Here is a 16,481-nt window from a genome sequence, read left to right as displayed (position 1 = left end):
AACAGTGGTCCAATGGCGGCCCAGGAGATGGGACTTCCTATTACAGAGGCCGCCAAGTAAACAGGAGATTCTCACTGTATGTAATCTGACAGCGCTCATCCCGCCCCCCTCCCTGTCCCCTCCGAGGCAGCTAAAATAGAAGTAGTGGCGTATAACACGCACACGCTATTTGCACCCAATTTTCATGGTGAAAAAGTGAGTGTTATACGCCAATAAATACAGTATATAGTTTTACCTAGATAGCGCCCATTATACGGTCTATTATTTATAAAAAATTCACATGTGAATGTCTTAACATTTGTATAAAAATCACAACCACCTGTATTTGTTGCCTTTTGCAGGGTGAATGTAACATTTCTTAACATTTGATTAAAAGAAATATTCGACCAGAAGAGTTAAATAACATTCAATAAATAAAAAAAACAACCTAACTCTATAGACTAAAAACATTCAATCAAAAGAGTAAATAACATGAGGGAGATCTCCGCACTGTGTTTCCAAATTATGAAGATTCTTGTGCTCACCACTGACAGTGTAACAAATCCACTACTGCAGAGAATGAACTGCTATACAGAATCGATTCAGCGTTACAGAGACAGAACTCTGTTGTTTACCTTAGGTGACCCGTTGCTCATTTTTTAAGGGTTTTCATCTGGTAAACTTATTAAACAACAGAGTTTTTTCTCTGCAGCATTGTATAACATAACATAATAATCTTCACTTTTTGAGTTCAGTATATAATAAGATAAATAGGCCGTTGAATATCCTGTACTGCATTATTATTACATTGTATGTGCTTCTTCATTTTTTTTATTTTTTTTTAAAGTGTGCCTCAGCAGGGGATCCATAGACCGATTCCCCACTGAGTCGGATCAGGACCAAAACTGATGTCACTTCATCTTGTGATGAAGGAAAAAATAAGCTCATTTAATCCTCAGGGGAGACCAGAAATACTGTTATGCAACGAAAGATGAAAAAAGCTTAAAGTGGTTCCAAAACCTGAAGGATTTTTACCTTCACTGTCAATAACAGCCAGTGAGCCAATGAGGAGGGAGCGGTGGGTGGGGCCGAGCCTTGGCTCTATGTATCTTATGGACGCATAGAGTGGGGTTCTGAAGCGAGCACGGGCTGTGGTCCCTTTAAGACGGATGATTTCTGTGCAGCTGATGTACTCAGAGGTTCTCCCCCATGCAGGTCCAATAAGATAGCAGAGGACTGACTTACAGTCCTCTCTGAAATAATAATTTATTTGGGACCCAGAGTTTGGAAGTTCAGAGAGATATTCGGGTAGTAAAGAACCTCTATTCCTGATTACGGGGGACTCTGGTCCCAAAACGGTTAAGCCTACCCCCAGGAAGCAGAAATTAACCGATTCCTGACCAGCCGCCGCAGTTATACCGCGGCAGTGAGGCTCCCCTGCGTGAGCTATCATAGCTGTACGTCGGTTTGCGGGGTCGGGATAGCAGGGGCACGCGGGGGTGCCAATGCTCGTGGCCGGCGGTCCTGATGACCGCCACCACAAGTGATCGTGAGCAGGAGACACAGAACAGGGACGAGTGTCTGCAAACACACACTTCCCTGTTCTGAAGAGGAGTGTCAGATCATGTGTTCCTATTAGCTAGGAACCACGAACCGTCACTTCCTCTAGCCAGTCCCCTCCCCCTTCAGTTAGAATCACCTCCCAGGGAACACAGTTAACCCCTCGATCGCCCCCTAGTGTTAACCCCTTCACTGCCAGTGACATTTTTACAGTTATCAATGCATTTGTATAGCACTGATCGCTGTATTAATGCCAATAGTTCCAAAAATGTGTCAAAATTGGCCGATGTGTCCACCATAATGTCGCAGTCATGATAAGAATTGCAGATCACCGCCATTACTAGTAAAAAAAAAATAATAAAAATGCTATAAATCGATCCCCTATTTTGTATAACTTTTGCGCAAACCAATCAATATACGCTTATTGCGATTTTTTTTTTACCAAAAATATGTTGAAGAATACATATCGGCCTAAACCGAGGAAAAAAATTGGGTTTTTTTATATTTTGGGGGGATATTTATTATAGCAAAAAGTAAAAATAATGCGTTTTTTTTTCAAAATTGTCTCTTATCTTTTGTTTATAGCGCAAAAAATAAAAACTGCAGAGACAATCAAATACCACCAAAAGAAAGCTCTATTTGTCGGAAAAGAAGGACTTCAATTTTGTTTGGGTACAACGTTGCACAACCGCGCAATTGTCAGTTAAAGCGACGCAGTGCCGAATTGCAAAAAGTGCTCTGGTCAGGAAGGGGGGTAAATCCTTCTGGGGCTGAAGTGGTTAAAGACAGGAAGCTCCTAGTTCAGAGGTGGAGTAGTAAGGAGTTTGAAGAGGAGACACCTGTCTGAAGTGTTGCCTATCTGCTAAAAGCTGCCCAAAAGGGTTCAGACTTGACTTTTCTTTCTATCGGTAAACCCTGGTTCACATTTGTACGATTTGACATGCAATTAGACATGTCAAATCGCATGTCAAATTGGCAGCAATTGCACCGTTCTAATCGGTGCGACGCTGCATTTGCGGCACCGCACAGATTTCAAAAACTAGTTTCTGTACTACTTTTTGCGATTTCGGGCTGCAATTTACATTGACATCTGGGCAGAAACCTGCCCAGATGTCTCTGAAATTGTGGCTGAAATTGGGACTGACATGCGGGAGTGAAATCGTTCAGATGAACTCGCATGGCTTCATTCCCGCAGCTTAGTGTGAACCTGGGCTAAAAGCACTTTGTGGCTGCTACACTGCAATTAAGCTATTATTTTGCTGCTAAAAGCTCTGTTTTGTTTACCTTGTGAAAAATAAAGACATTTATGCTTGTGGAAAATGGCTTTGCAAGTGATCCTAAAACACTACCACAGTAGCAATTACCCTGGAACTTTACACCTCCCCAGTTCCCAATCCCATAGGGCCCCTTAACCTCCCATAATGGCCCGCAGTTGCTTTCACCTCCCCACAGTGCCCCCAGACCCCATGAAAGTCTTTAGCATCCACAGTGCCCCCCAACCTCCCTTAGTGTCACCAATTGCCACTCAGTGCCCCCTAGCATGCGGCAGAGTATTCAGGCCCCCTTAGTGTCCCAAGCCTCCAACAGTGTCCCCCAGCCCCTGCAGGGGTCTCCTGCAATGCCCATTCAAAGCCTCATCCCCCCAGTTACCCCCAGCTCCCTCCAAAAACCTCCTCCCAAACAGGGCAACCTAGTCTGATGTAGAACACCCTAATTCCCTCCAGAACCCCCATCCCCCCACAGTGACACCCAGCTCATCCAGAGCCCTTCAGCATTTCAATTTAAAAAAAATGTATTCCCAAAGTTTTATTGTGTGAGTATTAACTTTTTTTTTTTTTTTTTAATATAAGGCCATGAAAGGTTTTGGAAGAATTTACTGGGCCCCGGTGTCAATAAGGTTGAGAACCCCTGTCCTACACAGTACAAATTGCTGAAATCACTATAACAGAAAAGAAGCCCTTTTTAAACCAATCTGTGTGTCGACCAGCAGTGCTCCCTCACTTCCTTTGTAAGCACAAGTTTGAATCATTTTCAAATCATGTAGAATTTACCATCATAACATCTCCAAAATATGTTCCTTCTTATCCAGTGAAACCACCAATGCTATTCGCTCACTCTCTAGTTATCGCTATCCTCGAATATTGTACGTTGGTCAGTGAGTACATGGTGGTCTGCGAGTGCACGTTGGTCTGCGAGTACTTGTGTATTGTCTTGTTGAGTACCTGTGAATTGTCTGGTTGAGTACCTGTGTATTGTCTAGTTGAGCATTAGTGTCAGAAAGCTAGTTGTTAGGTAATTTGGACAGGGTATAATCCACAATCCTCATTAAATTAAATTACAGTCCAATCAGCTGATTAATTTTGTGCTGGAGGTTGGATTACTGGCAAAGTGCATTCCCGAGAACTGAGAGTGAGAAGTGTGTTGTATTGTATTTGAACAGAGGAGAAGAGATATTGTCATTGTGTGTGTGTTAATGTGTTGTGTGTGTTAATAGATTCAATAAACAAACGACTTTCCAAACTATGAATCATTATCACGAATATATATATACATACATAAATATCGAATTTCAACTAATACGAAAGATATTATAGCAGATATAACAAATGAATTCGACATGATTCGAGATTCAGTATAACGAATATCGACACTCTACAATAATAATGAATTATCCGAAAACGAATTAACGTAACATAGCGAATATAACAGAACGAAATTATGTATTTTACGAATGACAATGAACCGAAACTAAACGAAATTTCCCGTTGTGCACAAGTCTAGCTAACAGAGGACAGAATTCAAATTAGACTTGGGAAACTCAAAATTAATAAATCACCGGGACCAGATGGCTTGCATCCGAGGGTACTTAGGGAACTCAGTCAAGTAATTGCCAGACCATTGTTCCTAATTTTTACTGACAGTCTACTGACTGGAATGGTACCAGGTGATTGGAGAAAAGCCAATGTAGCACCAATATTTAAAAAGGACCCAAAATTCTTTCCCTAGGAATTACAGACCAGTTAGCCTAACATCAATAGTATGCAAGTTCTTGGAGGGGATGATATACAAGACTATATACAAGATTTTAGTAACGAGAACGGTATCATTAGCAGTAATCAGCATGGATTCATGAAGAATCGTTCTGGCCAAACCAATCTATTAACCTTCTATGAGGAGGTGAGTTTCCATCTAGATAAAGGAAGGCCCGTAGGCGTGGTATATCTGGATTTTGCAAAAGCATTTGACACAGTTCCCCATAAACATTTACTGTACAAAATATGGTCCGTTGGCATGGACCATAGGGTGAGTACATGGATTGAAAACTGGCTACAAGGGTAAGTTCAGAGGGTGGTGATGAATGGGGAGTACTCGGAATGGTCAGAGTGGGTAATGGGTGCGCACCCCTATACTCCTTAAAGCGCCCACCATACAGCTATGGCAATTTGCTGCCGTCAGTCGACAGCCGGCAGTCGGCAAGTGGTTAAGGACTTCTCCAGAGCCTCTCCCATTCTCTGGAATTCCTTAGTGTAGAAAAAGAAATCTGGTTTGCCACACATCTGATAAAATCAATTTATTAATAGACCTCTGGAACTCCCTACCCCAATTTGTCTGGTTTCATACTCTGGCCACCTTTAGACAATCCCTAAAAAAACTCATCTCCTCAGGAAAGCCTATCCTGCTTTTATGTAACAACTGAACTTTTAATTTTCTTCCACCAGTTCATCCCTCACAGTTGTTAACTTTTGTACCACTTGCCCCACCCTATTAAATTGTAAACTCTCCTTACCCTCTTGTATAGAATTTTATTATAACTGTACTATCTCCCTTATATTGTAAAGCACTGCCCAAACTGTTGGCCTTATATAACTCCTGAATAATAATACTTGTAAAAAGATCTTTCTTTAGCTGCAGGCAGGTTTAGATTCCTTTCCCCAGGAGGCTGTAAGAACCAAACACAAATGCCCTTAAAAAAGGGTATAGTTCCTAATGTCACTATTATATTTACTAAATAAAGGGGGTCAGAAGAAAAAAAGTCAGTGCCCCTTTAACATAGTATTGAAGGAGAAAGGCATTTGTGGTTGATGACGGAAATTGTAATGGTGTAATCTCCCTCACAGTAACATGCCTAATAACTGGCCGTCTGGATTATTGCAATACCTGGCAGATCTGTTACCAATTAACAGCTTATGTAGAGCAAGAGCTTGTAATACATCACAAAACAATGTGTTGATGGCCCTATAACTGGCAGGGTCAGCAGAGCCAAGCTGAAGTGTTTAAACTTGCCTTGGATGACAGATATCCCTCGGGAAAGAACGAAGGATTTAAGAAAATACAGCACAATGTCTCATATATCAGCAAAGCCATTTTCCTTAATGCAAAACAATGGAATTGATTTGACATAACTAAACTAAATGAACAACACGGTTACGGTATCATAATTCTAACACACGTGATGGAGTGAAACTGAACAGTGACTATACTGGGACTCGCAGCCAAATACAGTAAAAGAAAGCAAAGCCTTACAACAGCCTAAAATCTTTGTGAGTGCCAAAATCTTAGTGCAAGGTGAGTGTTTCCTGCCATGTATGCCTATCGAGATTAGCAGGCTTTCCTTTGCTGTAGTATGACCCTATAGCAACGAGTTGAGCGAATACTAAAAATCCAATCCCAAACTCTAAATCCAAGAGTTCTTATTTGCTAATTATATATCTTGATGATGGATCAAGGATGTCATTTGTTTGGCTCTGCCAATGGAAGCAATCAAAGGATAGACTAAGCCCCCTGTGTGCCCAGTTTAAAATAAGGATGAAAGAAAAGCCTGGAGCAACAGCATGCAATGCTGTAGGCAAAGGGCGAACATGACAGTGGGAACAGGGTAAGGGTTAATGTTTGAGGATTATGGTGGAGCCGAGGGGGAGGGAGAATTAGGGGAGGGGACATTTAAAAGGGCTTCCCGCTCTGGGAGGGATAGCAGAAGATCGTGGAAAGTTCAGGGAGCAGGTCAGTGCCACACCATGTCTGACTTAGAAGGGCTCATGTCCCAGTTAAGGGAAGAAGCGGCGGTGCGGGGGGCGGAATGGCTGCAGGAGACCATCTCAGCAGCGATCCGGGCTCCCAGCGCGCCAGCTAGTGAGGGAGAGAGAGGCAGTCACAGAGCGCGCCGCTCCCGACCGCCTGAGCGGTTCTCACCGGACCGCGTTACTAATTCACAGCGGCACCCGGGTAACATGGTGCCAAATGTACAGGGGGGCCCACCAGCGAAACGATCGGCGGGAAGAGAGCGGGTCAGCGGGCGGGCGGCCCCGACAGGACAGGAGAGGATCCCAGCAGGAGGACGGACAGGAGATAGGCCCAATAGTGGCAGACGCGCGGGGAGCGCAAGCCCCGCCCCCAGGAAGACGGCGGTGAGCTCCGCCTTCGCTGCCAATGCAACGCCTGCAGTTGTCCCTGGGCCTTCCAGCACTTCGGCAGGGGACAGGCAGGATAGAGGGAGGAACAGGACTGGATTACTACCAACCAGAGCGGAGGCCGGCAGGACTGCGGTAGCCCACACCGGTCCTGGGAAGGCTGTCCGGAAGTCAACGGGCGGATTCGCTGCGCGGAGGAAGGAAAGGATGGCGGGTAGTGCGGCAGCCGCGGTCAACGTCCCGGGCGGGCCAGTATCTGATGCGGAAGAAGACGCGGGTCGGAGCGAGGGAGAAGAGATGTCCGGATCGGAAGAGGAGACGGCCCAGCTGCACAGGAGGATGGGGCCAGGAGAAAGCAGACGGTCGGCTGATGGGGCGACACCTATGCAGCCCGGTGAGTTAACACATGATACTGCAAATGCTAGTTTAAATAATGCAACAGTGTCAGGAGCTGGGGTTGGAAGTTCGGTGGAAAGTAGGGTAGGAACTGACAAGGGGGGAGGTGCTCCGGGATTTTTGGGTTTTTTGACAGGAATTAAGGAGCTTGTGCAGAGGCTGGAGGCAGCAGAGAAGCCGGCGGGGGGGCCAATAGCTGCATGGGTACCGCAGACGGAAAAGGAATTAGATAACGCAGGGCGGGGGGCCATACCTACAGTTGCAGCCGATGTCGCGGTGCCGGCGCAGGAGGCCGTGGCGAGCGTAGCAGCGCAGGGGAAGGACAAGGCGGCGCAGTCAGGGGAGGCTGCGGCGAGAAAAGATATTGTTAGGTTGGCGGACGCAGCCCGCTGCGAGGTGTACGTCTGCTACGAAGGACCGTTGGGGGCTCACCTGAAACAGGAGGTTCGGGAAAAATTATGGAAGGGTGAGTATGTTGAAATATTTTCATTACTGCCCTTGGAAAAATTCAACCTCGATAGAGTCAAGCCGGATGATTCCAAAAAGGAAGACGAGGAAAAGAGGAGGTATAGGCTGATACCTCGGACATTTACGAATTGGTTGCAAGCGTTTGCAATCATGGCTAGTGTGATAGGGGAAAAACAGCCGGAACATTGTTCGGCGCTTTTCTGCTATCAGGACGCAATCGGGGAAGCGTATAGAGTATATGGGGGTACGGCATGGTTGAGGTACGACGAACAGTTCAGGCAGCGGAGAGCAGTGCGCCCGGAACTACGTTGGGACCACAAGGACATCAGTCTGTGGATGCGTTTGATGACGACGGCGAGGGCACCGAATCCGTTTTTTCAGGGGGGAGCCGGTGGACCGTCAACCCAGGGACATGCGGCTGGAAACAAAAAAGGGGTCTGTTGGCAGTACAATTCCGGGGTTTGCAGGTTCGGAGGATCATGTAAGTTTAAACACGAATGCTCCGGCTGCGGGGGAACACATCCGTCATCCAGGTGTTTTAAGCAAGGAAAAGGTCGTCAGGGAGAAGCTGGGAACAAAAGGGAGGACTCCGGTGATGGTGGAAAGGATGCGACCGTTTCTCGGTAAGTACCCTGACAGGCAAGCTGCACGGCTATTAGAAGAAGGTTTTACGGTAGGATTTAGGATTCCATGCAATCTAGCAGCTGTCCCCCCAGTACCCAAAAATTTAAAGTCAGCCTTGCAACATCCGGAAGTGGTTTTGGAAAAACTACAGAAGGAGGTTGCATTGGGTAGAATGAGCGGACCTTTTCCAGTGGCGCCAGTGGCGGATTTGGTGGTATCACCTCTAGGGGTGGTGCCCAAAAAAGAGCCCAATAAGTTTAGGCTCATTCACCACTTATCCTTCCCAAAAGGGGGATCCGTGAATGATGCCATTGACCAAGAAGCGTGCTCAGTGACGTATACGTCGTTTGACGCTGCGGTGAGGTGGGTGCGCCACTACGGAAAAGGGGCGTTGATGGCAAAGGCAGACGTGGAATCAGCTTTTCGACTCCTGCCAGTGCACCCCGAGAGCTTTCGGTTACTGGGGTGTCATTGGAATGGGGGATTTTACGTTGATCAATGCCTACCGATGGGTTGTTCGGTATCGTGTGCGCTGTTCGAACAATTCAGCTCCTTTGTAGAGTGGGTAGTAAGGGATGTATCCGGAGTGAATTCGCTAATTCACTACTTGGATGATTTTTTATGCATTGGCCCGGCGGATTCTAGAGTCTGTGCAGTGCTACTAGCGTCACTACAGCACATAGCAGAAAAATTTGGCATTCCATTAGCAGCCGATAAGACGGAGGGACCCTGCTCGGTCATCACGTTCTTAGGTATTGTATTAGATTCGGATGCGATGGAATGCAGATTGCCTGAGGAGAAATTGGAAGATTTGCGGAAGGAAGTGGCAGGTTTGATAGGTCTGAAAAAGGTACAACTGAGACGGTTACAATCGGTTTTGGGCAAGCTGAATTTTGCTTGTCGCATATTACCGATGGGGAGAGTGTTTAGTCGCCGGCTGGCGGCCAGCACGAGTGGGATTAAATCCCCAACTCATTTTGTTCGTTTAGTTAAAACACATAGGGAAGATCTCAGGGTCTGGAATACCTTTCTGGAATCCTTTAACGGTAGGGCAATGTGGATGTCGGGTCCAGTCAGCAATTTTGACTTGGAACTATTCACTGATGCCGCTGGATCAACAGGTTTTGGGGCGTTCTTTCAAGGGCGATGGAGCGCAGGTCCATGGCCTCAATCGTGGGTACAAGAGGGTTTCACGAAGAACCTGGTATTGCTGGAACTGTTTCCAGTGGTACTGGCAGTTGAGTTATGGGGCGCATCGTTCAGGGATCTGAAAGTGCGTTTTCATGGGGACAACATGGGGGTGGTGCAAGTGATAAACAGGGTCACGGCGTCATCTCCGCCGGTGATTAGGTTGCTGCAACACTTAGTGTTAAGATGCTTACAACTGAATGTCTTCATTCATGCTGTTCACTTACCGGGGGTGGAAAACGTAATTGCTGATGCGTTGTCTCGCTTCCAGTGGGACAGGTTCAGAGAGTTGGCGCCGGAAGCGGAGCAACAGGGGGTGCCTTGTCCAGACTGGCTGTGGGAGATTGCACTGGAGTCGTCGAGGGATGGATTAAGCGGTCGGTAAGTGGGGCTACTTGGGCAGCATACAATAGGGTTTGGCAGGAATGGATGTCCTTTGGGCGAGCGTTGAGGGAGGAACTTGTAGGGCAAGGAGTGCGTTCGCTATTACTGTATTATCTGGCAAGAAAATTTAACGAGGGTGCGTCGGTATCTGTGATCAGTATACAGCTAGCTGGTTTAGCTTTCCTTTTTAAGCTACAAGGGCAGCCCGACTTCACCAAGGACTTTTGGGTGAGACAGGCGTTGAAAGGTTATCGGAGGGCGGCGGTTCAGCGCGATTCAAGGAGACCAGTAACTTTCGAGATACTGGGGGGTATTGTGGAACAATTGAGGGGGGTCTGTTCGTCTGATTACGAAGTTAGCTTGTTTAAGGTAGCTTTTGTATTAGCATTTTTTGGGGCATTCAGGATAGGGGAGTTGGTTAGCCCTTCAAAAACAGTGCAAGGAGGAGTTGGTTGTAAAGAGGTTACACTTGAGGAGGACGGGGTATCGATATTCCTACGGAAGTCGAAGACAGATCAGGAGGGGAGAGGCAGGATGGTGCGAGTTTATTCCATCCTGGGATCCCCTCAGTGCCCAGTGGGTGCAGTACGGGAATTTTTGAAAGTGAGGCCGGACTGTCAGGGCCCTTTATTGATACATGCAAATGGAGATATGTTATCGCGTTTTCAGTTTATTGCTGTTTTTAGAAAATGTTTGCTTGGGCTGGGACTTGAGGAGCGGGAATTTTCATCACATTCATTCCGGATAGGTGCCGCAACAGAGGCGGCCAGATTGGGTATGGAGGTGGAAACAATAAAACGGATTGGGCGGTGGGGGTCTAACAGATTTCAATCTTATGTGCGACCTCAACTAGCGGTAAGATTGTAAGGAGTTAGGTTGTTTTTGTGGTTTTATGGCCGGTGGGACAGTAGTTAACTGGTCAATGTTGAGCATGGTTTGTTTTCTTTTAATTTCAGGTGCAGCTCCAAGAGTGGTCTGGATTATGGGCCATTCTTATGTGTGTTGGGGGGCTCGGAGGGGAGACGCCCGACCTGAGGGTAGGCAGTTAGGTTTTGATAGACGGGAAGTGTACTTAAAATGGTTTGGTATACCGGGGATGTTGTGGGGCAGGTTGGTTCAGGAGGTACAACGTTATGCAAACAGGGAGGGCCCTCCGGATGTGCTGGTAATACATGTGGGCGGCAATGATCTTGGTATTCGCTCAATGATAGACATTACGCGAGACATTAAATTTGACGTCTGGCGCTTAGGGAAGGAATTTCCAAAAATGATCATTGTCTGGTCGGACATGGTTGCACGCATGTGTTGGAGAATGGCCAGGTCAGTGGAGGGGGTGAATAGAGCTAGGAAGAAGATTAATAGGGAAGTGAGTAAATTTGTGGTTAGTTGTGGAGGGTTGGCAATCAGGCATATGGAACTGGAATTCGAGACATGGAGGTACTTAAGACGTGATGGGGTACATCTTAATGAGGTGGGGACGGATTTGTGGGCTTTGGGCATACAAGACGGTATACAGCGAGCTATTCGGGTGTGGAGGAGCACCCAAGAGTAAGGTATTACTATTGGGATGCTTTGGCGGGCGTTGGTCTGGGCAAGGGAAGGAAGATGGCTAAAAAGTAAGAGTGGGGATCCAACGTTGATATGGGTCCGGAGGTTTTTTGGTTCCCGGTTAGCCGGGAAGTGATATGGGGCACTGCAGTCACGGCAGTCTCTGAGCCAGCTTGTCGGCTTGAGGCCTATTGGAGATTTTTGGTTTAGGGCTGCAGTGCTATAGTTGTTATGGCCATCAGATGGATTTGCTAAAGCTATTGCTCAGACCAACGTTCTTTTTGATCCAGGTTGCATAACAGATGTTTGTTTTTCTTGATGACGGAAGTTTTATATTTTTGATAATATAATTTTATGTTAAGTTAATAAAGTAGGCTGCTACGGCCTTTGTTTTATACTCCAGAAGCTGGTGTGGTCTCATTATTGGGAATAGGAGTATAATGGTTGGGTAATGTTTAATAGACATCTGTTATCCAATAGTCAAGAAAAGCCTGGAGCAACAGCATGCAATGCTGTAGGCAAAGGGCGAACATGACAGTGGGAACAGGGTAAGGGTTAATGTTTGAGGATTATGGTGGAGCCGAGGGGGAGGGAGAATTAGGGGAGGGGACATTTAAAAGGGCTTCCCGCTCTGGGAGGGATAGCAGAAGATCGTGGAAAGTTCCCGCCCACCCTCCCTAGTAATAAGATATGTTATTGTCGTTGGGTTTGTGGTTTTTCTTTTGTCAACAGGTGAAAGAAGAGAGATTGTCGTGGCAGTGGCGGGCGTTGGTCTGGGCAAGGGAAGGAAGATGGCTAAAAAGTAAGAGTGGGGATCCAACGTTGATATGGGTCCGGAGGTTTTTTGGTTCCCGGTTAGCCGGGAAGTGATATGGGGCACTGCAGTCACGGCAGTCTCTGAGCCAGCTTGTCGGCTTGAGGCCTATTGGAGATTTTTGGTTTAGGGCTGCAGTGCTATAGTTGTTATGGCCATCAGATGGATTTGCTAAAGCTATTGCTCAGACCAACGTTCTTTTTGATCCAGGTTGCATAACAGATGTTTGTTTTTCTTGATGACGGAAGTTTTATATTTTTGATAATATAATTTTATGTTAAGTTAATAAAGTAGGCTGCTACGGCCTTTGTTTTATACTCCAGAAGCTGGTGTGGTCTCATTATTGGGAATAGGAGTATAATGGTTGGGTAATGTTTAATAGACATCTGTTATCCAATAGTCATGTACAAGGATAATTAGCAGATCCTTTCCTTACCTTTCCCCCTCCATGCCACCCATGTTTCTGTCACCTATTATTTCTATATAGTTAGTATTTATCTTCTATGACTATCCCTAATTTGTAAATAGCCCAAAACTCTAAGTCAGCCATTCTCAACCAGGGTTCCTCCAGACATTTCTAGGCGTTCCTTGAGCTGGTTGACGTTCCATTTGATAGTGCTTGCACAGTTCCAGGTCCAAGAACACTTGGCAAAGCCAGAAAATCGACACCAATTATCTTTTAGCTGTCTGTAAGGGTTACATTATACCTACTGACCATCAATATAAGTGCCAATTGTCTCCCGATAAAATCGTAGTTTAGTAAGGGTTCTTTTGAGACCTGAAAAATAGTTTAGGGGTTTCTCTGGGCTAAAAGGGTTGAGAATCGCTGCTCTAAATTATCATATATTAAAATCACATTATATCAGCCTTTTTCAACAAGGGTGCCTTAAAGTTTCTTCAGGGGTGCCTTGGAAAAATGCCTAAAAAAATGCCCAAAAACTGTACACAAACCACAGGTTTTCATTGAACACCATCGCAACCTTCTAGCTGCCAGATCCTAACAACCAATGAGACCACTGGTTTATCACACAGGGTACACACCGCTCCAAAGCAATCCACATGATGATCCAGAGCCACTGGAAGTACCTGGGTGCCAGTGACGGCTGGTGTCTTTTTTGGGGGGGCAGCAAACAAACATCCCCCTGAGTGGCAGGCGGCACCTCCCCCCCCCCGCTGTTTACCAGTCAGTCCAGCACTTACCCCATCTAAGCAGGTAGCGGGTGGCGCCAGCGTGCAGCGGCTTCGTGTCCTCTCCTCCATGGGCGGCTTCCAGCGCGCGGCTCCTCCCCTTCCTCCCTTCCTCCTAGGCGTCCAATAGGATCATCTGTCCTTTCAGCCAATCAGGTGACGGGTCTTAAAACCCACTTTCTGATTGGCCGGGAGAAGGATCAGTGTTACAATAGTGAATATTTATTCACTGTTGTAACACACCTGGGTGGGCTCTGTTCGCATTCTCTGCGCCCCAAGCCCACCCTATTTTGGAGCCTATTAGAGCCTCTGGTTTTAATAAACCCCCCCATTGGAATTCATCCTGCAAGGGGTCGGACGTATGGATGGGGGAGGAGGCGATGGATGGGGGGCGGTGCCCGTGCGCCCTTAATGGATGGGCCACCCCTGCTGGGTGCCACCTCGCTCCACAACTGCAATAAGTAGAAATAAAATATGAAGGTAGCGGCACTCCAAAGTAGAAAAAGCAGGCTTCTTTATTGAATAATTCCATATAAATGAAAAGACAAGAAACACACTGTGTGTTGAACTGTGTCCTGGAACTGTGTGGAATATACGGAATTATTCAGTAAATAAGCTTGCTTTTTCTACTTTGGAGTGCCACTACCGCCAACTTTTTCTTGTTCAAATGTTTTATTAGTGAAAGAAGGATAAGTACAGTAAACAATTAGCATTTCATATGCAAACATACTGTCATGAGATGATGAGTACAACAAACAAGTATGGACATGAGAGTGGGTACAAAAATCACAGTAATGCAATGTGGTTAAAAAATTATAACAGAAACATTGTCATCATGGTAAGGGAGACCAGTGGTGCTCAAATAGAGGGGCAAGTAGCAAGGAGAAATGGAAACAAAAAGGAAAACAGGACACATTAGAGTCAATATATATCGAAGTCTGGGGTTATGAGGTTAAAAGGAAAACTGTGGCAACACCTAACCTAATCAGTTAGGGAGGCCAATAGTAGTGTAATAAATGGTGGTCTTACTAAGACTAGGCATGAGGTACCGGAGGCGTGGAGGCTTCTGTAAATAATAGAGGTACTTGGATAAACCTGTGGAAGGTTAATAGATTCATAGGAAGAGAAAAGGTATGGGAAAAGAATAGTAGAGAAGAAAAAGAGAGAGAGGGGGAGGGGTGTCTATCCCTGGGGGGAGGGATTGGGTCATCTCAGGAAAAAATGGAAGCTGCGCCGTGCGAATGCATGTGGGTAGTTATAGTAGTAACAACAAACTATCAAAGTTGGAGGGTAGATAGTTCTCTACCCAGGGTCTCCAAAGCTTCTCATACTGTGGTATCTTATCCAATAGTAAAGCTTCTATTTTAACATGGATCATGGCTTGTGTGATCCTGGTTTGGGCCTCCAGTGGACTAAGGGAGGGGGTTTTCCAGGTTCTCGCTAATGTTTGTTTGGCTGCTGTGGTAACCTAAAGGCCTAATTTGCATTGCCGTGAGAAAGGACTGGTGGTTTCATATTCAGAAGCACCGCAGTAGGGTCTGGAGTGATGTGGGTGTCAAAAAGTTTTGAAAGGATGAGGAAAATGGCAGACCAAAAGGGTTGCACCACTGGGCAATCCCACCATATGTGTAAGTGAGTACCCACTGAATTGCAGCCTCTGTGTGATGGATATTGAGGCAAAATTTGGAGATCCTGGCGGGGCCCAAGTACCACCTTGTGAGGACTAATTTGGATACAACAAAAGAGTTCAGAAGAGGGAATGTTGTAGGTCTCATCACTATCTTCAACTTTTATTTCTGCACAGCATCCTTGTTTGCCCCTCACCTGCCCCTTTCTGTCTCCACTGGGGTCACATTAGGTGAGTGAGGGAGAGAAACTGAGGGAGAATAGAAACATTGGGATACTAGGCAGTACCAATATTCAAACATGTATTTGCTTTGGAAGAATAAATCACCTCTAATGTTGGTGTCCTATGTGTGTGGATTTTGCTGGGTTATGTAAAACTGATAGTTTAGTTTTTTTACATTTTAGACTATGCTGCCTTGAGATTGTGCATAATTTTAAGGTCTCATGCACACTGGACATTTTTACAGTTGCTGTTTTTGTCTTAATGCATTTTTTTCTGCCGTCAGTAAACTCCCCAGCCTGTTATCCTATGTGTCCATGTACACATAGGCTTTTATCAAAGTTTTTTTGGCAGAGATGTTTTCTGGCTGATAAAAACCCCCAGAACTAGTGGCTTTTAAGATTTCAACTGTAAAAACACTTGTGCAGCTTTTCGGTGTTTATGAGCATTTTTGAGCCATAAGCTTTTGTAGGAGTATAGTTTTGCTAAAAAACACAAATGTTAAAAAAAGCTGAAAAACACTACTGCAAAAATGCTGCAAAACTCATTCTACAGCTACAGCTTCCTACAGCTAATGCTACTGGCGTTTTTATAATGTCCAGTGTGCATGAGGCCTAAAGGGTGCCTCAGCTGAAAAAAGGTTGATAAACACTGCATTATATCATAATCAAAGCACCCCTATCTGGGCACATTCTTCCAACCAACACTAAATATTTTTAGTGTTTTCCTGAATTTTTTTTTTTTTATAGAGAACATGCCAAATGCTCTAGCTTCTTGCCAGAGTGTCAACTTCAGGACAGGTACCCACTCCCACTTCCAACCAGATCGCTGCAGTAATCTGATCGGGGACCCCCCTTCACCCGCAGCCTTCTGGAACAGAGGTCCCAGAAGACTGCGTGACCATTCACAAAGCACACAGCAGCTTGCACACGTGCAGTGGGTTTTCCTTAGTTAAAATGCCAGCACCTGGACCCAAAACCTATTGAAGAATCGGCTTGGGTGAGGACAGTGCTGGATATCTGGACAGGTAAGTGTCCTTATATTAAAAGTCAGAAGCTACAGTATTATTTTTTTTTTG

At 45.7% G+C, this 16,481-nt stretch overlaps 1 protein-coding gene across 1 annotated transcript; it reads left to right on the top strand.

Moving 5' to 3' along the window:
* The first annotated feature begins 6,410 nt into the window (after nucleotides 1-6,410).
* LOC141139384 (uncharacterized) lies at nucleotides 6,411-12,694 on the top strand. Its single transcript, XM_073625411.1, has 2 exons — nucleotides 6,411-7,341; nucleotides 9,895-12,694. The coding sequence occupies exons 1-2, from the start codon at nucleotides 6,426-6,428 to the stop codon at nucleotides 10,872-10,874; spliced, it is 1,896 nt and encodes a 631-aa protein (XP_073481512.1). The 5' UTR covers nucleotides 6,411-6,425; the 3' UTR covers nucleotides 10,875-12,694.
* Nucleotides 12,695-16,481: the final 3,787 nt, after the last annotated feature.

This window comes from Aquarana catesbeiana, linkage group LG04 (genome assembly GCF_042186555.1).
Source record: "Aquarana catesbeiana isolate 2022-GZ linkage group LG04, ASM4218655v1, whole genome shotgun sequence".
Taxonomy (NCBI): domain Eukaryota; kingdom Metazoa; phylum Chordata; class Amphibia; order Anura; family Ranidae; genus Aquarana; species Aquarana catesbeiana.
Note: the sequence above shows the minus strand (reverse complement) of the source record. Positions and strands in the feature narration are given on the sequence as shown.